The sequence below is a fragment of the Sturnira hondurensis genome, unplaced genomic scaffold (assembly GCF_014824575.4).
Source record: "Sturnira hondurensis isolate 20B ecotype Veracruz unplaced genomic scaffold, ASM1482457v3 Scaffold0011291, whole genome shotgun sequence".
NCBI classification, from domain to species: domain Eukaryota; kingdom Metazoa; phylum Chordata; class Mammalia; order Chiroptera; family Phyllostomidae; genus Sturnira; species Sturnira hondurensis.
Window position 1 is genome coordinate 337,424 of NW_028083922.1, and position 24,902 is coordinate 362,325.

General features: G+C 34.5%; 1 protein-coding gene across 1 annotated transcript in view; it reads right to left on the reverse strand.

Moving 5' to 3' along the window:
- The window catches only part of GRIK2 (glutamate ionotropic receptor kainate type subunit 2), a 589,700-nt gene that overhangs the window by 193,410 nt on the left and 371,388 nt on the right, over window positions 1-24,902 (reverse strand). The window contains exons 8-10 of the mRNA XM_037059704.1: window positions 17,098-17,241; window positions 14,290-14,397; window positions 1,035-1,148 (exon numbers count right to left, since the gene is read on the reverse strand). Coding sequence (XP_036915599.1) covers window positions 1,035-1,148; window positions 14,290-14,397; window positions 17,098-17,241 — 366 coding nt within the window. The remainder of the gene's footprint in view (window positions 1-1,034; window positions 1,149-14,289; window positions 14,398-17,097; window positions 17,242-24,902) is intronic.

Here is a 24,902-nt window from a genome sequence, read left to right on the forward strand (position 1 = left end):
GCAATAAATTGATTTCAAGAAACCTCATTAACTTCTATCACTGCCATTTCATGATTAGCAGCTTTGCTTCATTATCACGAGTATTTAACCGAAACTATTTTATTTACACATGCCTAGGGATCTGACATCTCTTGTTGTTACTAAAAAGACAAGATTACAAATTCCTCCTGGCTTGATTACCCACCATAAATCAAATTTAGAAATTATATAAATGCCAAAAGTATGTGACTGTTTGTTCTGGATATTAATTCACATTCTTATTATCTGGAGAGACGTAATAACTAGCATTGATAAGCTTATTCTGTAGGTAAAATTACTGATTAAGTAATATAAGAGCTCCTTAATCCTAAAATTAAAATTCCCATTTGTAAATGGCATACTAGGCATAAGTAAACATTATTATGTGGTCTAATAAAGCTTTATCATTACAACATAGGAAAAATATCTAGGTTATCAATACTAATTTAATTCTGTTGGTGGTAAAAATATTGTTAGCTTAAAAAACACTTGTCATTTGATTTCATTAGGGAGGTTGGCAAAGTAAAGTGGTTCTTCATGATAAAAATGATTAAATTGAAAACAAAGTTAAAATTATTATAGAAAAATCCTAAAAAATAAATGGCATGCCCTCTGAAAGGTATTTGCAGGAAATGAAATCAGAAGCAAAGTTTTCATGCAGTTTCTCACACAACTATATTTATACAATTGCATGTCCATATATTTTTACATCTTAACATTGATGATTCTTCAACAGTAACTAATTTCAGAGAAATGTAAAGATTTCCAGTAATATACAAAGCTATATTATTCATCAGCCCAAACACCCCAAACATTAACATAAAGTACATCATTGAAGAATAACAAAATAAAACTGTGACTAAATTAACATTGGCTCATTTGTTATATAGTAATTGCTAAATAACTGTCAAACACATTACATTCTGTTCGTTACTGTTCCAGTTATAGTGTTTTTAGTTGCTTCCATGTTTATCTATATTTTATCTAAAAAGAATGGAAAAACCTTAAGTACTTACCAAAATGGTGGTGACGATCAAAGACCGATTAGATAAGGAATCTGTGATGTTAGCTGGCTTTCCCTTTTGACTTTCTGTCATGTTCAGGCCACTGGCTGGATCCCAAGTTCCAATCTATAAAATAGCATATTGTCTTTGTAAATTGTCCATCAGGCACCTGGGAAGAGCACTGCTAGAGAAAAGGTAAGAGCGCTAACACTCATCATTCACCCCTGCTGCATTATCCGCTGTCCTTAGACGGAAGGCTGCTGCTTTAGGCGTGATTCACTGCTCTGCGAAGTGCGTCCGGTGAACTGTGACATTAAAGAACAAAGTGATCCAGTGCACTTCTACAGTCAGTGTGGGCGCTTAATTTTCCATTCCAACCTTCATTCACCAAGATAAACCACATTTGATGATACACTGATAGCTGGCTAGAAACTCATTAATAGTGCATATCTTTTTACTGTAATGGATCTATTTCATCCTCCCACTATAAAGATAATGTGCTATATTACATGAATAAAGCTTAAAGAAAAGCAAAACCTGGAGATCCAGGGTAAATTAATCAGAAAAAGCAGGTTTAAGAGAGGCATTAACTGATATTCTGCACAAGGTCGAGTAGGGCAAAATCATACCTAGAATTACCATTGGAGCTTTGAAAAATATACCTTTGCAGCTTTTAAAATATTCAGAGAAAAGGAGATTACATTATAATCTCATCTGTTTATTTCAATAGTTGCACCTTTATCCCATGTAATATATATTTAATTTAACTAATACACTGATAGATTAGGGCATATACTCTCGGGGTTCAGACATTGTATACCCACTGAACACAGCCTATGGAATGACACAGACATGCGTCTGGGGGACACATATAAGCACAGGATGCCACTAAGTGTGTAGATTGAATGGATGGTTTGCATGAACTTCACCATTGCACCATCACATAACAATGGCCATCGCGAAAGAAAAAAGTAGGCGACTGAAGATGAAAAGTCAAAAGTTGTGGTAGTTCTTTTTCCTACCCTCTTAAACCCAAAGTCATCAGGACTAACTACATATGTAGTTGCTTTAATACAGCATGTAATATTTACCCTAAATATATTAACAAGGGTCTCATCAGAATAACCTTTTCCAAATTAAATACTATGGTCATTTTATTTTCTTTATATTTCATTATATTTACTTTTTAAAATCTTATCTTCATTTGGCCAGCTTTCCTATAATCTCTCAAGATGTTTAATTAGAAAATCACAAAAGTGGAATAAGAATAATAGGTATGTGATTCCAATGCTTGTGTATAAGTGCAAACCCTAGTATATTTTTTCAAGAATGCATTCAACTATACTAGGGACTCAATATAGACGTTTTTAGTGATGTTTAAAACAATCTCTTGCCATATAGTCTTTATTCCTGTTACTTTTCTTCTTATCATTGAAAACTATGCATTTCTGACATTTTGATCAAGAAAGTAAAAAAGTCAAATAATACACTGAGAAAAAAATACTAATTCAGTATTCTTTCCAATGTAAATTACCTACAGGCCAATTAACTGTTTACCTTAGACTATCACTACCAGAACACCATAAAGACATTGAGGGTCAGCAATGGAAGGCATTCAAGGGCCAGATTTGGTAACATGAATGTTACCAAATTTAAATGTTACCATGAATGTTGAAGTGGAAAGCCATAAGCCAAGAGAATTTCCAAGGAAGGGTAGGCAGTTTTTTAAAAAATATTTTATTTATTTATCTTTAGAGAGGAAGGGAAGGAGAGAAGGAGAGAAATATCAATGTATGGTTGCCTCTCGTGAGTCTCCTGCTGGGAACTGGCCTGCAACCCAGGCATGTGCCCTGACTGGGAATCGAACCACACTTGTGTGGTTCGAAGGCCCGCACTCAATCCAATGAGCTACACCAGCCAGGGCTTTTTTTTGGGGGGGGGGGTAGGCAGTTTTTAAACCTCACAAAATCACAAAACAGAATAGTAAACAAGGGCCACATTCAGACCCTGTTCTGCTCACAGAGCTGTGTGCCTTTGGGTTGCATGTTCCCGGAGCAGGTGCCTTTTCAAGTTCCCAGCAAGGCATCACCAGAGCTAGGAGAGGGCCTGCTGTGGACTTGTGTGAGGAAGGACAGCAGGGATGGCAAAGCTGGCATGCCTGCTGACCTGCTTAAAGTGCTTCAAATTCAAACTCATCAAAATCACTCTGTTGGCTAAACAAGACATCTGCAGATCATATTTTGCAGTGAGTGACACTTTTCTGTCCCTGGTCTGTAATTAACATCTATGATACATTTGCTTCCTTGGATTTTTTCTCCCCACCATGACTAAGTAGACAGGTTTTTCACATACACATTTCTATCAGCCAAAACACTGGCAAACATCATCTGTTCTCTGTTGTCCAACTAATGACGCTACCAAGCTTAATCAATAGATTTTCAACTTTCTTACCAAATCACTAACACAAAATATTGTCCATTTAACTTACTGTTATCCTCTGTGATTATTTTTATAGAGAAAATTCAGCTAAATGTTTACCCATGTGAGCATATTTAGTTTTATTCTTTGTTAATTGCTTTTCTAGTACTATTTGGGTCAAGGATTCTGGCTTACAATATGTGAATTTATAATTTCCTATCATCACAAACATTGGGTATTCTCTCTTGTAAAACCCAGGTTTCTAAGTAGAATGTTAAGAAGTTTAAAAAATTTCAGTGGCATGAAATTTTAAATCAAATAAAATTTTGTATGATTGTTAGATTTCTACTCCTAAAACTGTGTAATTCAGAAATGTCCTATTGTTTGAGGATGTTGTCACCAGAGGGTTTTGCTTTGTTTTGTTTTAGTCTCAAGAACCATATACTAAGTCAAAATATTCTTATTTCTTTTCATCTATTTTCACAACCACAATTTTTCATTGTGATTTAATAAAGTATCTTCAGTACTTTTTCAGTTTTAAAATGTAATAAAAATATCTATATGCTTTTAAACTCAGAGATGTTTTAAGTAGAGTGAATATATCTTGGTTTACTTGGACATTTCAAGTTTAAAATTGTTTTCCTAGTATAAATACTAATAACACCCAATTGTACAATTGAAAAAGTCATAGTTTGGATAACAAATTATAATATAATGTTTCTCAATTATAAGGACAACCTAGATAATATAAAATTGCTTCAAAAATCATAAGGAATATGGCATTATCCATTTTTCATCTTATTTTATATCCTGAATGGTTCTTAAAATAAATTTGCTCTTCTTCATAAAAAAGTATGTTTACTGTGAAATTACAAAATATACAAGATATATAAAAGAGAACATCAGTTTAAACTTGGAACCTACCCACATACCCAAGTCAATCACTGCTACAGCTTTGAGTAATGCATGTATGTTCCTTGCATAATTTGCACCATAGCCTTGTAGTGGAAGGCCACACCCTGGAGTGGGAATCAGACTGCCTCGATCCCATACCATCAGTTTACCAGGGCATATTACTTCTTTATGTCTCAGTTTCCTCATCTATAAATGAGGAAAACAGTATTATCTACCCCATCGAGGTATTATAATGATTAAATTTTTAAAAATCAATACAATAGATTTATAAGTAAGCTGTAATTATTACATCAATTAAATATATCCTTCTAGTGCACTATCATGAGCATTTTCAGCTGGCATTAAAATTAAGAATTCATTATTTGAATGACTATATAACATGAACATCACATGAATGTAATATGCTTCTATCTGAAGATTTAAAAATAATTTTGCTCCATTTCTATATAAAGTAAATTTGCCTAAATAAAGACATAGTGTCTCTTGGCCTTCTTTCAGAGCTCTTAAGTCTTATACATTTTTGCTAATGTTTAATATTGCTAAAAAGACTGAGAACAGCCTAACATTTGTTTCTTTATTGGTATGTATTTTTCTTGAAAGCTCCTAGCCTTCTCTATATAAAAGTACTGATAGAGAGTCTTCTTTTATTATATTTGCCGTAAATATAATTCATTTCTCAATTTTCTGAAGGTGGATTTTATTACAGTTATAATTCTCCTGAATTAGTCATATTGTCATGTCTTCGATAAATCTCATAATTTCTATGTGGAATATTTTTCCCATTTCGTTGCCCTGCACCATGTGTCTTGATGGCCATTTCAAAATTTGGGAAGAGCAGTCCCTTCTGTTATGTAGGAATGGACAGAACAATTTATATTTATGCCCCCAACACGAAAGTGTCATATTACACTTTATTTGTAATCCTTTTCTTATCTCTGTTTAGTTAAAACTTAAATCCCATGAAAGTGAAGACTGCCTTCCTTCTCCTTTTATCCTAAGGCCTTTGAATATGGGACATACTAGGGACTTCATATGTGAAGTACCAAAATGCATTTGTTGAACAAACAAATAAGTGTAATTTCAGAGTAAATATTTTCAACTCGGAAACACCATCCATATTTTGCTATGGATTAAAATTGTATTTTATTTTTCTTATTCTCCTGTGTTAGACTATAAATGCCTTGAAGACAATAAATATCAATTGAATACTAATTGAATGAATGAATGACTGGAGTGAGTGATTTACTGCATAATGAAAACTTTTAGGTTTTTTTTAGGTTATTAACTTCCCAAACTTATTTATTCACTTATTCTTTCCTTGGGCAAATATTGAATATACACGTGTACTATGTGTCTATTCATTTATATTTATGTTTTCTTTTCTATGTTATGTTATTCATGTTTTGTTCAAGCTCTATCTCAATATCATATTTAACTTTTCAGAGTATTATGCCATATATCTTTGCTGTTTATTTTCACTTTGCCTAAGGTGTATTTTATATATGTTAAAATAAATATTTCATAAGACATAAATATTTTATGGTTTATTTTTTATATTTCTCAGAACTCTTTAAATTATTCAGATAATTTGGGTTAGTAACTATGTTTTCTCTTTTTTATTTTTTTGTGTAGAAAAAATATTTGTTTTCAGAATAATTTTAAAATTATGTATCTAATTAATTAGTTGGTAATTTGTTTATATTTGTTTTTGACAGATTTCTCAGTATAAACTTCCTTTCTTTTACAACTTGTATTACTTCTTGATGTCCAAAGAATATTTCTCCTTCCCTTCTAAGCTACATAATTGCTTATCACCTCATCTGTGATTAGTACCTTACAGTTTCTTCTAAATGATCATATAACAAAATCAACGGGATGTTTCTTATTTTCTATAAAATTGCAGTAATACTCTGTTTGATAAGTATACCCAAAAGTTTCAAAAGTAGGAGTAAAATAAGCATTCCCAGATATGTTTAAAGCGTTAGTTATAATTAAAGTGAAGCTCATTTAAAATTACAAAATTATTTCACATAAATCATGTATTAAAAATATTTGGCATAATAGAATTTCCCAAAATTCTACTTACACTGTCTCATGGACATTTACTGAAAACATGGCCAGAGATGTTGGGGAATGAGAAAAAAAGCAGAGCAGTCTTTCACTATAGAAGAGGGTAAAAAAGGAGAATCTTCTGATTATAGATTTTTTGACTTAGTATCAGACAAACACTTTTGTCTAGAGCCAAAAGCAGAAGTGGCACTTTTCCAAAGAAAGCCTGCGTAGTGATTTTGAGAGACCACGCTGTGCATTTTGTTTAAAAGAGTCTTAGTGTAGTGTGAAGTCTCCATCATGAAGTTACTTAAAACAAAATTTCCTCCATAATTTGTTGCCTATAACCACATGTCCCAGAGAGTGTCATTTTTCTTGAAATATATTTACCATTCTTTTCATAAGAAAGGTACCCATGATAGTACTATTTGAGTTCCCTCCCTTCTCCCCTATTAAATGCTAATTTATATTTAGAAGGTAAATATCCCCTCCAGTTCACTGAATATACACCAGTGGACTATATATTTTTCTATTAATCAGTGCGCCCATACTTTATAGATAATTTCCAAACTGAGGTTTCTCAAGCCTCTGTGTATACAAATTGTAGGAACAGAGTTTGTTCAACACAATAGTAATCTCGGTAAGTCACAAGCAAATTAGGGATGTTTTTTTCTCACTTTGCCCTTTCCAATGTTGAAGTTTTAAATAAAAAATAAAGACATTACTTGAATTATCATCTGATAATAATACTGTCTAGTAACAGTAGTAATGTACATACTTCTGTTGAGCTATTAACAGGAGATTATTTTTAAAAACTGGTACTTGATGACTCAAAGATAACATAAAATATTTTATAGCAATGTCTATGTGCTACTTGACATTTCAGAAAAGTCAGAGTAAGGAACAATTAATTGAGAACTGAACCACCTCCACACATAAGTGATTTGGCCTGTGAGGATAATGCAAAGAACCCTGCAGCCAATCATTTTCCTAACTATCTATCTATTCACCAGTTTCCACAAGGTCTAGAACTTCACCATTTGGAAACCATTAAGTATTAATATAAGTCAGTAATCATATCCCAGAAAGACATGACTAATCCAAACAAAAAATTTTTCACCTTTAAGATTTTTATTTTTATGTAAGGAAAAGTCAACCCTAAACATAATCAAAGCATTAAAAGATAGGTGATAATTTTATGTTTTAAATAAAATTGTAATCAATGAATTAACTGTTCTCAAATATAATAATGTGATATAAGTCAAAGGGTAAAACTATAGCTCAGAGTTTACTTTGATATCAAATCAATGCATTACAATTATGTTTAGTATATGTACATGTTTAATTCAAATTCAGTAGTTGGAAGAAAAAACAACAATAGTTTTTATTCTCTGTTGGGTAAAAAAAACAAAATTGTGTGCCCTAAAATAAGGTAATACCATTGATTTCTAAACATAAACATCATCTGTAAATAGTTTTCTTAAATATTTTAACACCTGAAGGTTACAAGTAATCAGGCAAAGTAGTAACTATAAACACACTGACACATAATCAAAATCTGTCAGTACAGGTCTGAGACAAGAAACATAATAATTTCTATTTAATAGTTTGGCAAATTAATTGGTTAATGTCTCCAAAAAAAGGCACTAGGCATGGATCCAGTCCAGGGTGCATTTCTGCTTTTTAAAAAGCAAACAACTCATTTCTGATTGGCTGGAAGATTACTATTACCCTTAGCAGAGTCTTCCTACAGGAAGGCAAAACAAATCTCAGTTCCTGGGAAAGTTTGGGGGGGGGGTATTGTTGCCATGGAGACCATTTTCCACTCAAATGCCATCTTTGAGTGGAAAATAAAAACTGCACATCCAAAAATCTATTAAAGAAATAGTGTTCACCTAACTTGTGTGCATTTTCAGTTTTAAATTAATTTTGAAGTCTGTAAATTCCATTCAGCAAACTTTTTGATAGAGAGTTAGCAAGTACAAGATTCTACAGGCATGAGAAAGGGAAATAGCAAAGATTTCTAGGAAAATTACCACTTTTTCTTAAAATATACACCCTATAAAAATTCCTCAAATATCACTTTGAAACATGTTATGAACATAGAACATATATGCCTGAAAACTCAAGCAGGCAGGGTTTTAGTAATTTTCACCCTCTTCGTATATTATCAAAATATTTAAATTTTCAACAAGAAGCGTGTAGATTGCTGTTACCAATTTCTGTACTGGTGGGTACTAATGCAAAAGTGAATATTCAGGAAGTGAAGAAGTTAAAAGCTGGAATGAAACTTCATTTGAAAATAAATATGATACATTTAAGCTTTTAAGGGTTGGCAAATATTAATTATTTTGCTTTATAGTATTTATTTGAATTCTTTGTAGAAATTGACAAGCATTCCATCAGGTGGAATGGTTCAAGATTTTCGCTAAGGATTCACAAATTAATTTTGATGTTTTAAACAAAATTGTAACCAATGATTTGATTATAAAAGAAGATGAGGCAAACACATGATGCAATTGTTCATAGTCCTTAACACCAAGACTTTAGCACCATGTCTGGCAAAAGAAATATATCCGTTTCATCCTTATATTTTTCTTTTTCTGTTTTTTAATATTTTTTATTTATTTATCTTTAGAGGGGAAGGGAAGGAGAGAAGGAGAGAAATATCAATGTATGGTTGCCTCTCATGAGTCCCCTGCTGGGAACTGGCCTGCAACCCAGGCATGTGCCCTGACTGGGAATCGAACCGCGATCATGTGGTTCACAGGCCCGCGCTCAATCCACTGAGCTACACCAGCCAGGGCTCATCCTTATATTTTTAAAAATAAGTATAAAAACAATTTTAATAAGCATGTATTAGACCCTTTCTTTGTCTAAGAGACAAAGGGATCTATTTTCCAATTTCTATTTTAATGTAAGTGACACATGCAAAGAATAGCAGAAAAATAACCGGAGCTGACAGCAAACATTGATGCAAGAGAAAGGACAGGAGAGATACGCAAAATGGTTTTAGTTTAACACCTCTACTCAGAAGCAAATGTCCTCCAGTACAATAAAAATCCATTTGAACAACTAACAAGGTGAAATAGTAAGAGACCAATTTTTTTTTCTTGGAAAGCACTGAGGACGTACATAGTGATGGCAAAGGATATTCGATGAGAAAATTCAATATGTGGCAGAATTCAGTAATTTTATTATTGCATTATTCTTAGAAAAAAATTAAGTATAAGTGATTCTTTTTCCTCAAAATATCCTCTAAATAACTCACCTGGCAATGGAAATGCACCATTATTATGTAGTGTCATTAACTCAGTTCAAATATGTTTTGTGTAAAATCCTTTCAACTGTTTTCACTCTACATTGAATCCTTTTGAAGTTACATTCCAAGAATTTGCTGAACATTTCTAAACATATTAGGCCATGACTCATGTGTTTTCTTCCACCTGAAGCTGGACTTTCCTAACCATGTATCTAAGCTTCAAAGGTAAATAGCATTAAAACATTTCCAGTCGTAAATCTTATCCTACTTACACATTTTGAAAACAATATAAAACCTAAAAAAATAAAACTTATGGTCAATTATGAATAATTTTTACATTTCCTTCATTTTTCTTGGCTTTATTATTTTTTTCTATTTTTCCCCTCTCCTTCCAAGTGACTCCCAAATAATTCCATTAAAAGACTGAATATACAAGCGGACAACAGTCAGACCATGTATGACAAGGAACTTTGGCCTAGAATCTCTGGAGAAAACATCTCCTGTAGCCAAACTACAAGCTAAAACCTCTCCAGCAATCTGCCCAGAACAATTAAAATTTGTTCAGTAACTGGTAGCTCCCTTCCTCCTTTTTATGCCACTCAGGGTACATCAGAGACAGTCAAATGTGCCCCCTAAGCAATCATGCAAGATACCCCACTGCTAGTCCCTACCTTCCTCAGAGCACTCCTGGGGTATATACCCCCTTTTTCCTACTAAAAAGCTGTTGCGTCCCCCTGCCTGCCCTGGAATTTCTGCCACATGCAGGTGATGGTGGCTGGTTCCCTTGCAAGCTGTCAATAATAGCTTCTGTTTGTTCTCATTGATTATCCTTTATTTTCACACCATACATTTATCAGAAAAAACAGAATGATGATTTTCATTTTTTGATGTAAGACTGGAGTGTCAGAAAGTATTACATTACACCATGGGGGTGGGGCAGGTTTGTCACTGGAGGAATGTGCCTCCTTGTAAGCTCAGACTTCAGTGCAGGCTTCTGCTGCACTACAAAACTCTTTATCCTTTGATGCCTGGACCCACCAGCCCAGCCTAATGATTGCTTAACTGCTGGATTTCTCTGTTTCCACTCTGCAGGCATGAAGCAGGGCTGGGATAGAAAAAAAAACTGGACTATAACAAAATAACTTTGCAGCAGACACTTGACTAAGCATTCCATGTGAAGTATCTGTTTTAATTCACATAGCAATCCTCATTCATTCAACAGACAGTAAATATTTCTTGAGGATGTTGTTGGTGCCAGACATTTTACTAGGCCTTGAATAGATAAACAGTGAGTAAGAGGACATTTTTCCTATTTATTAGGACATGTATTCTTGCTGGGAACATAGCCATTTTTAAAAAGTACATGTAAATACATAATTATACACTGCAGTAAGTGCCACTCTCAGAAACTTAGATTTGATAGGCACTTCGGGGATGCCTATCGAAGAAAACAATATTCAAACTGTGACACCCAAGTGATTAAGAGCACGCCAGGCAAAGGGCTATTCCAGACTGGGAAACTCTAATGCCGAGTAATAGAAAACTTTAAACCTGAGGGAAACTTGGAAGACAATCAGTGTAGCTGGAGTATAGAAAACATCTGACAGGATGGAGAGAGTTCAGAGGGGGAGGTAGGAAACGCATTGTAAATGGAAGGGTTTAAACAGACAAATGACAGATCAATGTGCTTTTAAAGATATCAGCTGGCTGCTGTGGTTTGGGGAATGGCTCACAAGGAGGAGACGGACTGAGAGTCTAATGTAGACGTCCATGAGAAGGTCCCCTGGCTATGATTTCAGCAATGGATGTGGAGAGAAATGAATGGATTCTAAATATATTTTGAAAGCAGAATATACGCTGTGGTCTTTGAACTGACCAGAAGAATTCAAGCTGGGAAAACTACTCATTCTGATTTTCCTTTTCCGATTGCTAGTACCAGATACAAGACTCTTAAATGAAGATGGTTGTTCTATTTATGGCCTAAGGTAACAGTCACATACTACAATTTCCCCTTATTCTCCCTCCTCTGCTCCACAGAGGCACTTCCAAGGCCCTGGGAGCTTCTTTCGGCAGATGTGGCTGGTTGGATATGAGATATTGGTGACTCTTCTGGGACCATGGCTAACTGAGCTGGGTTCCAACCACAGTCCCTTTTGAGATACAGTGGACAAGAGTCACAATGATCTATGGGCACTATCTAAATGCAAAGGATGCGTGTATAGTAAACTTTTAAACCCAAGATCCTTTCTCTGAACATGTCCAGTTTCTCTGTCATAAACACAATCTGTTTCTTCCTGGTTTATCTATTCCACAGTTGCAAACATCAAAAGCACAGACTTTCTTCCTATTAACTCTTGCAATCCTAAAGTTCATAGTTCAGAAAATCACCCAAAATATATCATTTTAATGATGTGTAAATACCATAGGATCTCACCTGTAAGTGCAACCTAATCAACAAAACAAACAACTGAGCAAAATATACCCAGAGACTTTGAAATTAAGAACAAACTGACAGTTGCCAGAGGGGAAGTGGGGGGGATCATGGCGTTGGGGGTGAAGGGGGAAGGGTTGGCAGGAACGTGTATAAAAGACACCTGGCAAAAGCCAAAAAGGGGTAGGATCAAGGGTGGGAGGTGGGGAGTAGTGGAGGGAAAATGGAGACTACTGTACTTGAACAACAATAAACAAACAAATAAATAAAAATAGGGTCAGAAAAAAAGATTATCTTTTCTAAGCACTTATTACTGCCCAATTTAATATTATAATTTTATGAGTCCATTTATTATTGGCAGGTTTTCTTCACTGGAGTATAATCTTATAATGGCAAAAAACAGATGTTCACTGCTCTTATTTTCTAAAGAATTAATTAAATAAATGCAGTGTGCTGGTCAAAGATAACCAAGACAAAATGAGGAAAAGGCAATAATATAAGAAAAATAAAGGATAAAGCCAGCATTTCCCACATTTTATTTGTTGAATTTCGTCACCAGTCATAAGATAGAATTGGGGGTAGTTAAAATTCCTAGCCTCAATCCCTATAAATAATGTATTTCTGGGTGCTTTTAGAGATCCCGATATTCTCACTTCAGCCCATCTAAGAGGAAGACCTTTGCACTCTGCCTTTTTGAGATGAGGAATTTGGCATAGAGAACTTGGGCAGAAGATAAAATCTACACATTTGTTATAGAACTAGAATCGACCTTTTATTTATTTTATTTATTTCTATTTCTATTTATTTATTTTTTAAATGTTTACTTATTTATTATTTATTGTTGTTCAGATACAACTGTATTCCCCACCCCCACCCCTGCATACCCCACCCACCCCCACCTCCCACCCTCCATCCCACCCCCCTTTGGCTTTGTGCACGGGCCCTTTATACATGTTCCTTGATGACCCTTCCCCTTCTTTCCCCTGTTACCTCCCTCCCCCTCCCCTCTGGTCACTGTCAGTTTGTTCTTAACTTCAATGTCTCTGGTTCTATTTTGCTCATTTGTTTCTTTTGTTGATTAAGTTCCACTTATAGGTGAGATCATATAGAATTATACTTTAAGCTTCCTCAATCACCATATATTGATCTTTCCAAACTGAGAGCTCTATGAAGGTAGGAATTCTATGTCTTTTCATCTACGGGGTGGTAAGGACTTTCTAGGAAAAAGTCAAAGTCAAGTCAACAAGACTTACTGGCCCTTGAGAGATAAATATTGCTGTTGCCCATGATGTAGCTGAAGACACTGTTTTAGAGGGATTAAAAGTATCCATAAATAGTAAATGTCAGAGCAAGGATTCTAGCCTAATTCACCTGAATCAAGTCTTTGATCTCTTAGCCATTCTACTAAATTAAAAAAAAAAAACAACTACCTTTTTCTACTTAACAGTATTCTACTTCTACTGACTCAAAGTCAAATCTGCTACAATGGTATTTCCAAAACATTTACATTATTCTTAGGACTTGACTAAAGTAAATCCTTCCTTTCTTTTTTCTATTTATTTATTTATTGTTCAAGTACCTTTCTTTGAGGTGATGTACTAATTTTTGAAGATATACTCATATACTCATATACTAATTTTTGAAGATAATAAAAACAAGTGATATGAACTCTTTTAATACTCTTTTTCTCTACCTTGCCTTTAACCATTCCCAATATCTTATGTCTTCTCAGGAGATTTGTGCCAGTTTCCTTCCAATGTTAATTTCTCCCACTAATTTGTTTTCCAGTCATTGATTTCTACCTTTATTGTTGTCTCCTCCCACTTTTGCTACCTGGCTTCTCCATTAGTTTTTAAAAATATAGTCCCAATGCCCTACTAGTCTTTGAATTAACATGATTGCTAGAGGTTCAGTTAATGCCTTCTGTCACTATTTATTCATTTTCTCACTTCTACTCTCAGAATAGTTTTAAATTCATGGCTCTATACTAAAATTATTCCAAACTACAATATCTCCCCAAGAAACCCATTGGCCTTCAGGCTATTCTCTCTTTAAACTCTCATTTATACTAATTCATTGCAAATATATCCACATGATGTTTACGGTATGGCTCAAATCTAGCATTTTAACTCTATTTCCCTCATCTGTATGTATGTGTAATGAAAAGTAAATAAGCTGAATGCCTAAAGTACCTTTTCCAGCCCTTCTTCCTTGAGGCTGATCACATCCAAATCAAAATCCGTTCGTAAGCCATTGGTTTTGTTGAAAGTTATTCTGCCTGTGAGACCTTCCCAATGTGCCTATGGGAAAGAAAAACTAGATTAGTAAATAAGTAAAGAAAGAGAAGAGAAAATGCTTTTCCACAAAAAAAGGAAAACATTTTCATTACTTCTCATAAGCATGCATTACTATAAATTTTAAAATAGCAATTTTCTTCCTGCAAAATGAAAATAACTTAGTAACTTATGGTAAAGGAAATAGCACCTCTCTCACTGGAGATTATAAATAGAGTTATTGTTATAAAATACCACTCTTAAATTCATAGCTGATGTGAAAATAAGCCTATTTTATTAGCGTGAAAGAAACAGAATCTAGGAAAACCCATATTGTAACGCTTTTGTTATACACTTTCCCCTTAGAATAATCAACTGATGAGTTTCTCCTAAGTGAGACTGGGAGAAATGTGTCAAAATTATTTCACATAAAGTTACAGTACCTACAGTAAGGGTTCTCCATGTAGAAGGAAGTATATGTAATAATTGACTTAATGTGTTCGGCCCCTCAAAGGTAAGCAGATAACTAGGCTTTAAAAAAATACACACACACACACACACACACACACACACACGAAGGTTTCCCATTCTGCCAGCTATATTGCCAAAAATAGATGTTTTCCATTATTTGTTATTTGGAAATAACTTGAAAAAACATTTATATATGAAAAATTTAAATAATGTAACATATACTCACAAATATAAAGTTTTAAAGAATAAAGACTAAAAATGGATGTTATCATTACTACATTTCTAATGCTTCGGGTGTTTCTGGGGTACATATAGGTATGTACTCTAAAATAGTTTTAGGCTAATAAATTACAAATGAAATAGAAAAATTATAATACATATCTCTATTCATACCACAACATGTTATCAATGAGCTTAAACATGTATTAATTGGTTCCAACAAGGAAGAAAAATTACTTTTAAACCAACTTCTTCCGAAAAAATAATTTCAGGGAATTAACATAAATCCATGCTACTATGAAAATAGGCAATGTAATCAAAAGTACAGAAGTAGAAGCATCAAGTAGAAAAACAAATCTGAGACAGAGACAGCATCAGAAAATTTACATCAGGTGAAACTATACTAGTAATAAATTCAATCACAGATTCAACCCCGAACTTGCTAACAACCAAAATAAAGACAATATGATGAAAAAATACACAGGGCCCATACTGTAAGACACACCAGCTACCCAGGAGAAGGTCAGCTTTTCCTGATACTGCCTGAGGCCTGCGAGAAACGTGTCTTTTTTGTCCTCAGAAGAGCGACACTACGATTTAGTGGACAAGACCCTCACTATCACCCTACAATAAAAATAACAGTGAGGTTCATGCAACCCTTTCACAGGGCTGTTTGACACAGGCCTCAATACTCAAGCCCTGCGTTCAGAGAAAGCAGTTCTTCAACTAGCCAAACCTGTGCACGATGTTCACAGCTCTCTGATGCTGTTTTAAATCAGAAGTAAATATAATGTGGGACAATAAATAAAATGTATATTCTTCAGGCAGGATCATTTCACCTAACTGAGAGTCTTTTAAGAATTAGACAAGAAAAATTCACATATTTTTTCCAAAGAGCTAGAGATTCTTTTTTTTTTAAGATTTTATTTATTTATTTATCTTTAGACGGGAAGGAGAGAGGGAGAGAAACATCAATGTATGGTTGCCTTTTGTGCATCCCCTGCTGGGAGTTGGCCTGCAGGGAACCGGCCTGCAACCCAGGCATGTGCCCTGACTGGGAATCGAACCGCGATCCTCTGGTTCGCAGGCCCGTGCTCAATCCACTGAGCTACACCAGCCAGGGCTCTAGAGATTCTTAATTATAATCTTATTTGTGTTTTTAGTTTCAAGATGAATAATTTATTGTAAGATGAACTGATGATTTCTTGTAAGCTATAAATGAAAAAAATTTATATGACAATAATACCTGTGATTTTCCATAGCAAGGATTAAATTTCCATAAGCTTTCATATAAATATTCCTGTTTTAATTGGATGAAAAGTATCCTAAACTGACAAAGGATTTCTTTAGTTATAGGAAGAATAGGGAAAAAATTGTGTGTGTGTGTGTGTATGATTTTTAAGAATTTTCTCTTTTCTTTCTCAGTATGTACATAGTCTATGACTATAACAGATAAAATATGATATGCCCATAAGAATGGTTGTATTATGAATATGAAGTAAACTTTTCACTTTTATACACCCATATGTTTATGTTGTGTTAATATAATTAAAATAACAAGACATCATGTTTAAGAAGCATAGATCTAAAAGACAATTCTTTAAGATTTATAACCTGGGTATAGTTTAATATAGTATAAATAGCATGTATGTTAAAATTCATTATATGTTTTATTGCCTAAAATATAAACAAGCATTCTTTTAAACATTATATCTACACATCACATAAATGACAAGTAACACACACACAAAGTCAGGAATGTGAAACTAACAATGTCATACACCACAGGTCACAGATTTTCATTTGTTTACACATTTACAAATATTTGGAAGTATGTTGATTCATTTATCATGCAATTTTCCTTCTTTCGTTTGATTAAGCAACAATGTTAATTTGCTTATATGGGGAAGAGAGAAAGTTTAATTTAAAAGATAAAAAGACAAAAGATAAAAGGTCACCTGTTAAGAAAACTGCAATAATCTCAATGCATTCAGCTTGAGGACAAAAGAGACAGGGACATCGCATCTCCTGACCTACCTCCTTAATTAGACTCATAAAGCGGGTCCCAAAGCGCCAGGGTTTGTGCCGGTTACACTGTAAGGAACTGACTGTCATCTGGGGAAACTGTTGAACGCCCACAGACACCACGTGCACAGCGTCATACATCAGAGCAGCATCAGTCTGAAAGCCAAGAAAAAAAGAAACACGTAGTTCATGAAATATGTGAAACCCGTGGTAATGGTTCGGAATTGAAGACAGTGAAGGGATGAGAGAAATATGTACCCAAAATACAGAAATATATATCTACATGCTTTGGTTCTCTTAAGGTATTATGATCAAATTTCTACTTCGGTTCCATTAGAATATTTGATTAACCTACCTTCCCTGAATAACCCAATTTCCTGTTCTCTAGTATTATCTCTGTTGAAGTAAGAAATGTGTGAAGATATTTATTATTTCATTGTTGTTACTACCTCTGTATCTATCTTACTCTCTCACAACAGAAACACACACACAGAATGCAACTGCTAACATTTCGAATGGCTACATAAATTATATATTGAATATACAAATATGTAAGTAAATGATTTTCTTATATAGAAAGAAAAAAACAGATTCGATAGCATAGTCACCTAAAAATGTAAAAAATAAACCATGATCTTTAATTCACTTTTTCAAAAGGTTCAATCTCAGAAATTATGCTACAATTGTGAATCTCAATACATGTATTAATTTCTTTTCAAGAAACTATGCTTAATCCTCTCTACTGTTTTCTCTTCCAAAATTTCCATGTGAATGAAGTTCATTTTGGCTCCTCAGGTAAAACAAAAACGAATTCTACCACATTTGCACCTGCTCAAATGACTGACCACTTTAGAGGTTGATGATAACAACTAAAATGTTTATAAATCATAACAAACCACAGGCTCAGTGACTGTCAGTGCTGTGTGAAATGGACCCTTACATTCTGTTTGACTGATCCATGCCAAGTTCACTACCTACAGAAGAGGACCATGCTGACAGTGTGGGTAGCAATGAACTTGGGGCCATCTGCTTGGCATGCCTGGGAATAAAAGCGTGTGTTTCCTCTTCTCATTCACACAATTAGTGAGCTGTGAAATGAATTCCAAAATGAATAGGAACCCTGTAGATTAGAGTGCTCACCACGATACAATACAGAATGAGTACACACAGTAGCTTTTAGGCAAATAGATCGATCCTAAGGAGCTCTACCACGTAAAATGGAAGACAGCTAAAGAGCACAGTGCAATGACACAACACCCTAATAATGCAGTTTTATAGTTCATAAATGTTTGGGGAGTACAGCTCAGATTCATAAGCTTCCTTTTATAAAGATCAGCTGGCAATTGTCACATACTTTGATGGCTGCATAGTGAAAACCAGAAGAGACAAAGAGATGGACACAGGCATATGCATCGTGAGCCTGAGGTCGAGACTGGTATTTGGCTTGGGCCTGAGTTTACATTGAGAAGATGTATTTCATATATCACACAGTCTTAAAGACAGTTACTAAGATATGAAGGACACATTTGATTTTTAATAAATAAAAATTTGTTCAACAATAACAAAATATTTGTTCAAAAAATTACTGTTAAAAAGTATAGAAAAATGAACACCTTCAAACTAAATAAAATATAAAGGCCATTTTGCAATTTGCACCACAAGGGACCTTAAAAAACCCCATGTTCTTTTAACCCAGTAATTGCCTTAAGAAAACCAGACATAAGAACAAAGGCTGCATACATTACTTATTTTTAAAAACAGAAAAAAAGTGGAGACCTGCCGTTCAAAAATTTTTTTAAAAATCATGATAAAATTTTTATAACCATTAAAATCATGTTTTGAAAAATAATCAGATTGAAAATCGCATGTTATATGCTAAGTGTAAAAACAGTTAATACAGAACCAAATTTCCANAAAGTATAGAAAAATGAACACCTTCAAACTAAATAAAATATAAAGGCCATTTTGCAATTTGCACCACAAGGGACCTTAAAAAACCCCATGTTCTTTTAACCCAGTAATTGCCTTAAGAAAACCAGACATAAGAACAAAGGCTGCATACATTACTTATTTTTAAAAACAGAAAAAAAGTGGAGACCTGCCGTTCAAAAATTTTTTAAAAAAATCACAATAACATTTTTATAACCATTAAAATCATGTTTTGAAAAATAATCAGATTGAAAATCGCATGTTATATGCTAAGTGTAAAAACAGTTTATACAGAACCATATTTCCAGCATTAACTTTTATATACACCTTTATAAGTACTTGACATGGGCTATTTAACTTACTTAACTCTCACGATAATGATTTAATAAGAAACACTACTGATGTTCCTATTTACAAATGACAAAAACAAGGCTCAGAGAAGTTAAGTAACTAATGAAAGCCACACACTTAAGAAGCGGGAGAGCCCACTTCGAAGGGGCTCCCTGATCTTGGGTGGCCTTCTTTACTACTTTACTGCATGTTGCATGAACAACCACCAAAAAAAAAAAAGAAATCAAAGGGAAGAAAATATAATATGATACCAATGATTACTCTTGGAATTAAAAATGACCAGAAGTTTAATTTTTCCTTTTCTTAGTTTTTTATAGTTTTTTAAAGACGGAATGTTACCCCAATATAATTATTCCCAAGATTGAAACTTTTACCTATTTCCACAAAATAACTGAAAGAACAAAAACTATGACATTCCCACTATCCTGTCATGATTTACTGATTTATAACTTTATCTAAAATGGCAACAATAGGAAACAAATTAGCCTAATTCAGAGTTTGAAATATTGCTTTGGGGACACAGTTCCAGCTCCAAAATCAAAGGATACAACGTTCGATAATAAAACAGTTTGGGAACTGTGATTTTAAGTGTAATTATAGCAGGGGTACTATATTCATTAATATAGTACAGGGTGGGACAAAAGTATTTTCCATTTTACATGGAAAATAATACAATAATTAATAAATAGCAATTCAAGAATAAACAATTTTGCATGCTGACAACTATAAACCTACTTTCACCCTACTCTGTGTAAATACTAGAGGAAATATTTTAAATAGTTAAAAAGTTATTGCTCAAATTGATTCTTGAATTCCAACTTTAAAATTGTTAATTTATGATAAGGCAAAAATAGAGCTTCTTAAACTGTTCTTTATGTATTTTCATCAAGTTTAGGAGGCTTTTCACCAGCCTAATTTAGAGTAGTTGTTTTACGTGATAATATGGTTTTATTTTACATTTAAATTTGATATCCTGTCAGACTTACCTTTCCTTTCTTCTTTGCAAAACCACACATATGCAAAGTCTTCCACTTTAAAAAGTTATGAGAAACTAGTTCTTCAAAAATGTTTATCACATTTTCACAAAATGCATATGCTTAAAAACATGTCTTATAATAGTACTAATATTAGTTAACATTTGTCGAGTGTTCACTCTGCATGAGGTACTCTCCTTAAACCAGTTCCTTTACTTGTCGTAATCACCATCCAGCTGGAAGTCCATTACGTGTATAGCCAATAAGAAATCGAGACAGAGACCTGTTCAATGATTGGACTAACATCATATCACACAGATGGAAATCTGGCTTTGAATCCGGAAAATCTATCCAGAGGTCACATCCTTCCCTCTAGTTTTTATGCTCAGTGCTTCACAGTTAATGAAGTAAAATAGGTCAAGTTACTTTGAAGTGCAAAATATAAGAAGTATCAATAAGTACTTGAATGCACCCATCTGTACAATTTTGATAAGCAATAAATATTCATATAATGAAAATGTACTGCTAAGTAAGAAAATGAATAGATGGTGGAAAATTGATAAAAATAAATTCACGCAAAAAAATGAAATCCATCAATGTATGGGATTGGATCAATGACAGGAAGTAAACAATGTTAACCAGGAACAAATGCATGAAAGGAGCAGATTTCTTCTGTATAGCTGCTGCTCAGATTTTCAGAAGGCAGAGTATCTTTCAAGATCAGGTTTAAAGGGCCTCTCTTACTCCCAGCTCTAAATTACAAAGATTGATTGAGCTGCTCTTGCTAAGTCTTTCACACCCTCACTGAATCTCTAACCCCTTGCCTTGACTGTTCTCTCAGTGGGAAATAGGGAAAAAAAGTAAGGGGTAGAACAGAGGGGAGAAAAAGAGAGACACAGGTTAATTACTGTGCCATCATTTTTATACGACTATGAAGTTGCACTGCGTGCTTACTTTATGCTGCACAACCCTGTTATTTTCTTTACATGCATTTTGACAAAGACTGTATGTCCTAGAAGGGTGGCAAGGTTAAAACAATTCTCTCAAGGTCTTATCACTTTGAGAAACAAGATGCAGAAAACAAGACTCGAACAAAGCTTAGCCCTTAAAACTACCATACACACTATCATAACAAGAGTCTGCCAGGAATAAGACTCAGAAACAAGACTCAGACACGGCCTAATTCTTAAAACCACAGTCCCTGCTATCATAATTTACCACCTCCCTAAGCCATATTCCCATTGTAACTATGAAAAGTAAAGGAGGAAAAACTAATGGCAGCATTTCCCATATTTGTGGAGGCTCTGCTGAACACCAGTCAATTATGTTCTCAAGTCCCACAGAGAGTAAGCATGTCTCTGAGCTGATATTCAAATAAAAGTTCATTTGGCTCCCAAGTCAGATATTTTCCTCTATACATCACAGCTACCGCTAAGAAAAGTTTCAAGGTTAAACATAATTGTAATTTAGCCAATTAAATTAACATGAAAAATGTGTACAATTTGGCTATTAAAATTCATGTGAGGGGGTGAGATAAAGTTGTAGTCATTCACGTCCTAAACTACAAAGACAAAAGCTAAGCAGAGAGAAAAAAATCAGCAGTGAAGACAAAACAGTCTGTCCTATTTTCTCTCTTTCAAGTATAATTACTCATTTATATATAAATAGGTTACACTTATTGGAAAGTTAGACTATCTGTTTGCACCGGGAATACAGCCCAGGAGAAAATGTGACTAGATAGGTAGAGGTAGAGTTCAGGGCAGACCTCTGTTCTCCAGAGCTGAGTCAAGCAGCTATCGATAGCGGTTGGAGCCCCCTTGAGAGCCCATCTCACTAAAGGTTTGCAAACCTTTAAAATTGTGCAATGCAGTCCTACACATTTCAGTAAATCCATAGTGATCTTTCTAAATGGTGGCTTAAAAGACCATGAAAAGCGACTTTGCCTACAGTTTCATTATGCATTAACCACCTCACTAACTTATTGCTGGGTTTATCTTCTGCCTCGTCTCACTACTGTTAGTGTGGAGCGTGTAACAGGAATGCAGGTGGAAGAGTGACGAAAGCTAATGTCTACAGCTGTGGTAGTGCCACAGAAATCGGTCTGGTCACTGAGCGACATTTCATCTCTCTCAGGTAACCTCATGTATGGTGAGACTTGAAAGTATGGAAAGAACAGTGAAATATGCTTACATTTTCTTCTATGCTCTGAAAAAGTCCACTGCACCTTTTAAATAATTGAAGAATCAGAGAAAGCAGATGCTTTCAGTAGTTTCAAATGATAAAAATTATTGTTTAATATTTTTTATTTTGTATGAATAATTGAAACATTTCTCAATATGTAAAACAGGAATAATAATGGATGTTGTGAATAGTTAAAATATTTCTTTGTACTTAGGTTTCATTTAAAGAAGATTCTAGAACTAAGCAGTAATTACCAACTACATGCACGTTCAGTGCACATATTATTTCTGCTTCTGATCACTATAATCATGATCATTAAGTATCTTCTTTGTAAGCTTCTGAGATAGATGTTCTAGGAATTATAAAAAATTAAAACAGCTGTATCCGTATGAAGCAAATAGTTAGAAATGAACAATTCTGAACTACATGCAATCATAGAAGAGAACACCAGTAGACAAAATCTCTCGGATATACTAACATCTTCTCTCAGTAAAGAGCTATCAAAATTATCTATTTTCCTTTCCAATGATGGGACCTTCCTTTTGAATGGTATGTCTCATAGGGAGCATGGCTTTGGGGACTTCTACTAAATTCTGACTGGGGAAACTTGAAACATAGCCTCTTCAATTTATTTTCTCTATTATGACAAGCAGTCACATTTGTGACAATGTCATTCTCCAAAAGCCCTTTGTACATATTTGGGCTCTTACCCTGGGCTCCAAACACTCACAATGTGGTCTACAATAATTTGCATTTGTATGTAATCACTCCGGAGAGTGTTGTGATAGAGGTTCATATCTTGATGGTAGTGATGGTTATCTTGCTGCATATGCATGTAAAAACTTATAAAATAGTTCAATTTAAATTTAAGAAGCTTATAGTATATCGATTTTACTCTAATATAGCTATCAAAAATGTAATTGTGCATTTTTCTGGAAAGATGATTCACAGATTTTTATTTTATTCTAAAAACATGCCAAACTAAGCATCACTGATCTGTATCTTCTTTATTCATTGCACGTTCTACTTTTAATACAACTATTTATGCTTTCCCACTTTTTATCTTCCCTTCTAGATCTCTAGCATCTTTTAAAAGGATAATAGCATTTTTGTAATGCCCCACACAGTATTCCATACATTGTCTTACCGGCCATAACTGTATAAAAACATTTTCAATAAACTGATGAATGAAGTCAAAAAGTTCATTTAAACTGTAAAAGAAGTGGGTATTATAAAGTTCTGAATAACAGTCACACTCCACCATCTAGTTAGAATGTATTACCTCCCAGAGGTACAGTGAACCAAATCTGCCAGCAATTCAGACCTGGGAGGAATGTGAGTACAGCCTCTGTCCCATTTCTAAATGAATTTATAGTAACAGTTCTGAGACCACATTTATCTTCCCATTAAATAAGTAGAGGCAGGTCCCTTTTGAGATCTGAATGCTGGCTGGCAGGTGGCAGGTCCATTCTGGAGCTCCTATGTCTCAAATTTTGCTCATTTCTGAATTCCCATTCCAAGTATTGTGCCTAGCACACAGAGCAAAAGAGTCTGATAAATGGAATATAAGTTTATGAAATCTGGCTCTTTCATTGACTTTACCTTTTATCTAAAATAGATAATCAAAAAAATTAAATCCCTTTTTGCTTTGTTTTCTCATTTTATAATTAGAAATAGAAAATGATGATCTTCTGTACCAGTGACTTGTTGGAAAAATCACCTTTAAAAAGCAGATAATTCCAGAGGAAAAAACAATTTCATGTATTGATCCTTCAGTTAGAAGGTGCAGATATTAAGGGTGGTAGGAAAAAGAGGTAGATTCTGACTCCTGAAGCTTCCTTGTACAGTCAGCACAAGCCTAAGTGGGATGGAGAATTGTACACCCCTCCGAGCAAGAGTGAGGGCCATGCACGGAAGGCGGGCTGGTGCCCACTCATTCAGCTGGCACACGGCACCAGCACTCTGCCCAGCACAGAGCAGGTGCTAACAGAACAGAGGGACTGATGAAGAAATGCCCTCAGACCCAGTTGGGAGCCAATTGTCAGAGACAATTCTCTCAGTTACACTGCAGCTGCCATTATGCTTTCTCTGTTGCTGGCTCTTTGTACTACTCTGCAATGGGCTCTTTACCAGCAGCTGCGAGGACTGCACAGACTGCATGAGACAATACATTAAAGCGGTTTGCACAGTCCCTGGCACATGGTACCCAGGCAGGTGTGAGATGATGATGATGATGATGATCACCAAAAGATCCGCAATCTCTTCAACATGGAGAGTACCCAAAACAAGGGACCCGTTTAGCAAGCATAATGTTTCAACCTTTCTGCACCCACTGTTAGCCTAAATGAAGGAACAGGCCTCGTGCTGTTCAGAGAAGCAGAT